The 4,543-nt window shown below is 31.1% G+C and overlaps 1 protein-coding gene and 1 long non-coding RNA gene across 2 annotated transcripts in view; both read right to left on the bottom strand.

The window, feature by feature from the left end:
• The window catches only part of LOC140161791 (uncharacterized), a 12,852-nt gene extending 10,350 nt beyond the window's left edge, over nucleotides 1-2,502 (bottom strand). Inside the window, exons 1-3 of the mRNA XM_072185092.1 lie at nucleotides 2,454-2,502; nucleotides 2,227-2,295; nucleotides 2,006-2,074 (exon numbers count right to left, since the gene is read on the bottom strand). Of these exons, the coding sequence (XP_072041193.1) occupies nucleotides 2,006-2,074; nucleotides 2,227-2,295; nucleotides 2,454-2,502 (187 nt within the window). The remainder of the gene's footprint in view (nucleotides 1-2,005; nucleotides 2,075-2,226; nucleotides 2,296-2,453) is intronic.
• Nucleotides 2,503-2,653: 151 nt separating this feature from the next.
• LOC140166582 (uncharacterized) lies at nucleotides 2,654-3,628 on the bottom strand. The gene is made up of 3 exons (XR_011860888.1): nucleotides 3,560-3,628; nucleotides 3,330-3,398; nucleotides 2,654-2,730 (listed from the first exon to the last, which is right to left on the bottom strand). It is a non-coding gene; the product is annotated as an uncharacterized lncRNA (long non-coding RNA).
• Nucleotides 3,629-4,543: the final 915 nt, after the last annotated feature.

Here is a 4,543-nt window from a genome sequence, read left to right on the forward strand (position 1 = left end):
TTCCACAAGACATCTATTGATATATAACAGGGTGTATCAAAATGATTGGTACATTAATAATAAATATGTGACATTTTCAAATTTAAAAATATATCAAAATATAAAATTGCTAATTAATATAGTTTTGTACTATAAATAGAAAGAGGCATAATGTTAACTTATTGATCTATTAATCTAAAGTTGATAGGTTGATGCATAAATGGGAGCTATTTTGTTATCATTTTCGGACAATTATCGAAGATCGACGTAATCATGGTTTGACTTAAAACACAAGATGAATAGGTTCACTGCTTGAATCATTTATTGCATATCATACTAATTTTTGTAAATCTAACAATACTCAGTATACATAACATAAAATTGCTTTTACACATGCTTTTTAGAAAGATAGTTCCTGATGTCCCTGCATCTTATTTCTGACAGTGTGAGGTGAAATATGAGCACTAATGTAGTACCCTATCTTGAATGAACTTAACAACTGGGATGGGTTTTTCATTCTGTAAACAAATACCGCATATCAAATTTTGAAGCATTGCAAGTTGTAGCATGTTTGCATGATTTGATATCCTTGAACAAGCCTTTTATCTTAGAAACTGTCTCCTAAATCTTCTCTGCACTTCTCCATCGATTCAATTATCTAAGTGAGACCAGTGATTTTAAAAATTCTATGAATGCACACTGAAGTGTGGAATACTGTGGAGACATCGTCATATCGAACAGCTTGGTCCATATTGGCATCAAATGGACAATTATCCAATAACTTTTTTACCCGGTCTAAACTAACCTCACACTGTCTACAGTCTATAGCCATTCTGAGTGGCGTACATTTCTTTTCCATTGGGGGATGGGATTGGAAAAAACCACTATTTTACTTTAAAATCCTAAGTTAGTGAAATTTTTTTGCAGCACTCTTTTAGCGCGACAAGTAATAATTATAGGGAAGCGCGCGAAAAAAGTTGTCAAATATTGGTTTTCCTTCATTTTTGCTATTTTTGTCTGTGCTAAATTGATGAAATATGGTGCAAAAGAAAATAAATGGCACAAAATTGGGCGCGCGAAGCTACACTTATTAATTTTTTTGCGTTACTTTTAAGAGCTAAAATGGGCAAATATACTGAGGTTAATTTGATTTATCAGAAATTTTTCTTATATTCAGGCGTCAACAATTGGGGGGATGATTGTATACTTGCAATCCCCCTGGCAAAATATTGGGGGGTGTATAAAACTATTTATATAAACAAAACAAACCCCCCACCAACATCTACGCAGCTATGGCCCATTCTGCCGCACCATCTACTTAATCTCAAAAAAATACAATTTAAAAAAGCCTTTTATTACCGCCCTGGATGGTGTTGATACACAAACTTCTTTTCCACCCCACCTAAATTATTCAAGTCATAATATTACTCTCAAAAAAAGCAATAAATATTGATTGTTAAATTAATATATATTATGAATGAACAAAAAATAAACAAATACCGGAAAATACTAAACATTCCCATGATTTCTCAACATATCATCCTCACAAATTGGTATTTGCAAGTAAAATTATTTCATAACCGAGCTTTTAGAAAATGGTGCGCTACATGATCCAGCTTTATCAAATGACAATTATCTAAGAAGAAAATAAAATGAGTACCTACTTTCATCTTTATGAAATCATGTAACTTATTTACAAATGAAACAAAAAATAGAATTTCAGCTATAAAAGAAATAATAATATGAGATAATATAATTTACAATAGAACATTAATATGTCCAATAAAAAAACTAACTATAATTACAAATATTTAAACTTTCAAACATTTGCAAACTGACAGCATAAAATAATAGAAATAAAAAAATCGGCAAAAACTGTCACCATCACCGAAGTCTTTGGTACAATTATCAATCATTTTTAATGATACACCCCACAAGACATCTATTGAAAAAAACCACTATTATTTACGGATCACATTAAAATCCTAATGCTTTAACTATTTATATAAACAAAACAAACAAATACCGCACAGATCTCCAACACCGTCACCATCACCATCAGCTTGGTCCATATTGGCATCAATTGGACAATTATCTAATAAAAAAAAGATGAGTATCCATTAATGCATTACATTATACAAATTATTCCATAAGACATATTTTGATTTGATATGGAAAAGCCTTTTATTTACAAATTACATCAAAACACTCATATTTTAGCAATAAATAAAAGAAATAAACAAATACCGCAAACATCTCCAACACCGTCACTATCACCGTCAGCTTGATCCATATTAGCATCAACTGGACAATTATCTAAAAAGAAAATAAATATGAGCACTTATTAATGTAGTACACATTACAATTTACTACACAAAGACATCTATCGATTTAATATCTATCGACAAATCTATTAAGTACTTCAAAACTCGAACATTTTAGCAATAAACAACTGAAATAAACAAATACCGCACACATCTCCAACACTGTCAACATCAAAGTCAGCTTGGTCATTAGCGTCATCTGGACAATTATCTAAGAATTCAAAAAATTAAGATGAAAACTTATTACATTACCTAATACAAATTGATTTGATATCTATGAACAAGCCTTTTATTTACAAGTTATTTCATAACCGGAAGATTTTAGGAATATTTAAAAAAACACGAAATAAACTACTACCGCACACATCTCCAACATCGTCGCCATCGCCGTCAGCTTGGTCCATATTGGCATCAAATGGACAATTATCTAAGAAGCAAATAAAGATGAGTACTCATTAATGCATTACATCATAAAAATTATGCACTTTCCAATCACTTGAAAATTCTAATTATTTACAAATGACAACAAAAAATAATATTTCAGCAATAAATAAAAGAAATAATAATAATAGGATATGTCATTGATGGACATGACAGCTGGTTGGTTGGACTCGGCATTTTTGTTGTCTACCAACCTGCTGCCATGTCAAATAAATGCCATATACCTGTATCAAGGGGTTACAGAGCAACAGGCCTTTGGGCCTCAACTGTAATTCCTTCACTCATCGTTGTATTATGCATTTCCATAGTTTATTATAATGTATTATTCCTGATATCTTTATAATGTATATATTATTCTTATGTATTATTATTGTATCATGAAATGAGTGAAAAGATAATAATAAATCTATCTATCTAAAATGAGATAATAATGTAATAATATTACAATATTAACATTAATATGTCCAATATGAGAAAAAACGCAGGAGTAACTTTAGAATATGACGCAGCATATTTGCAAAACTTTTGTAGAACATTTACAAAGCAGATAGCATAAAATAATAAATAAACGAAATAAACAAATACCGCACACATCTCCTACACTGTCACCATCACCGTCAGCTTGATCCATATCTGAATCATCTGGACAATTATCTAAGAAGAAAATTATGATGAGAACAAGTTTATTAATGCATTACATCGTACAAATTATTCCACAAGACATCTATTGATATGTATGGAAAACCACTATTATTTACGGATCACATTAAAATCCTAATGCTTTAACTATTTATATAAACAAAACAAACAAATACCGCACAGATCTCCAACACCGTCACCATCACCATCAGCTTGGTCCATATTGGCATCACTTGGACAATTATCTAATAAGATGAGTATCCATTAATGCATTACATTATACAAATTATTCCATAAGACATATTTTGATTTGATATGGAAAAGCCTTTTATTTACAAATTACATCAAAACACTCATATTTTAGCAATAAATAAAAGCAATAAACAAATACCGCAAACATCTCCAACAGCGTCAGCATCACTGTCAGCTTGATCCATATTGGCATCACTTGGACAATTATCTAAGTATAAAATTATGATGAGTACTTATTAATGCATTACATCGTACAAATTATTCCACAAGATATTACATTGATTTGATATCTATGGAAAAGCCTCTGATGAAGATCCTGCTAGTATCGAAAGCTCGGGCCCCTAAAACTTTGAAAAACCTTTTATTTACAAATTACATCAAAACACTCATATTTTAGCAAGAAATAAAAGAAATAAACACATACCGCACACATCTCCTACACCGTCAACATCATCGTCAACTTGATCCATATTGGCATCTAGTGGACAATTATCTAAAATGAAAATTAAAGGCCCATTCAGTGATTTGCTTATCCGGATGATCGCAAAATTCAGATTTTGGTACCTTTGTCATTGTCATAGATGTGCTAACATAGCCTGCTAGTGGCTCAGCCGAAAGCTGTGTATTTAAGATAAAATAAGGCATTTATATGTATCTGCAATTTATATGCTGACAGTATATAAATTACCTACGTGTATTTGAATTGAGTTTCAATTTCGTCAATACTGCTGTTTTCTTCGTTTGTTTGCCAAATTTTCATTTCAAAAATACGAAACAACAATTGAAATGACCTATCTATGGAGAAGCCTATTATTTACAAACTACACCAAAACACTAATAAGCAATATGTAAAAGAAATAAACAAATACCGCACACATCTCCTACACCGTCACCATCACCGTCAGCTT

This window comes from Amphiura filiformis, chromosome 1, assembly GCF_039555335.1.
Source record: "Amphiura filiformis chromosome 1, Afil_fr2py, whole genome shotgun sequence".
In the NCBI taxonomy this organism is placed as follows: Eukaryota; Metazoa; Echinodermata; class Ophiuroidea; order Amphilepidida; family Amphiuridae; genus Amphiura; species Amphiura filiformis.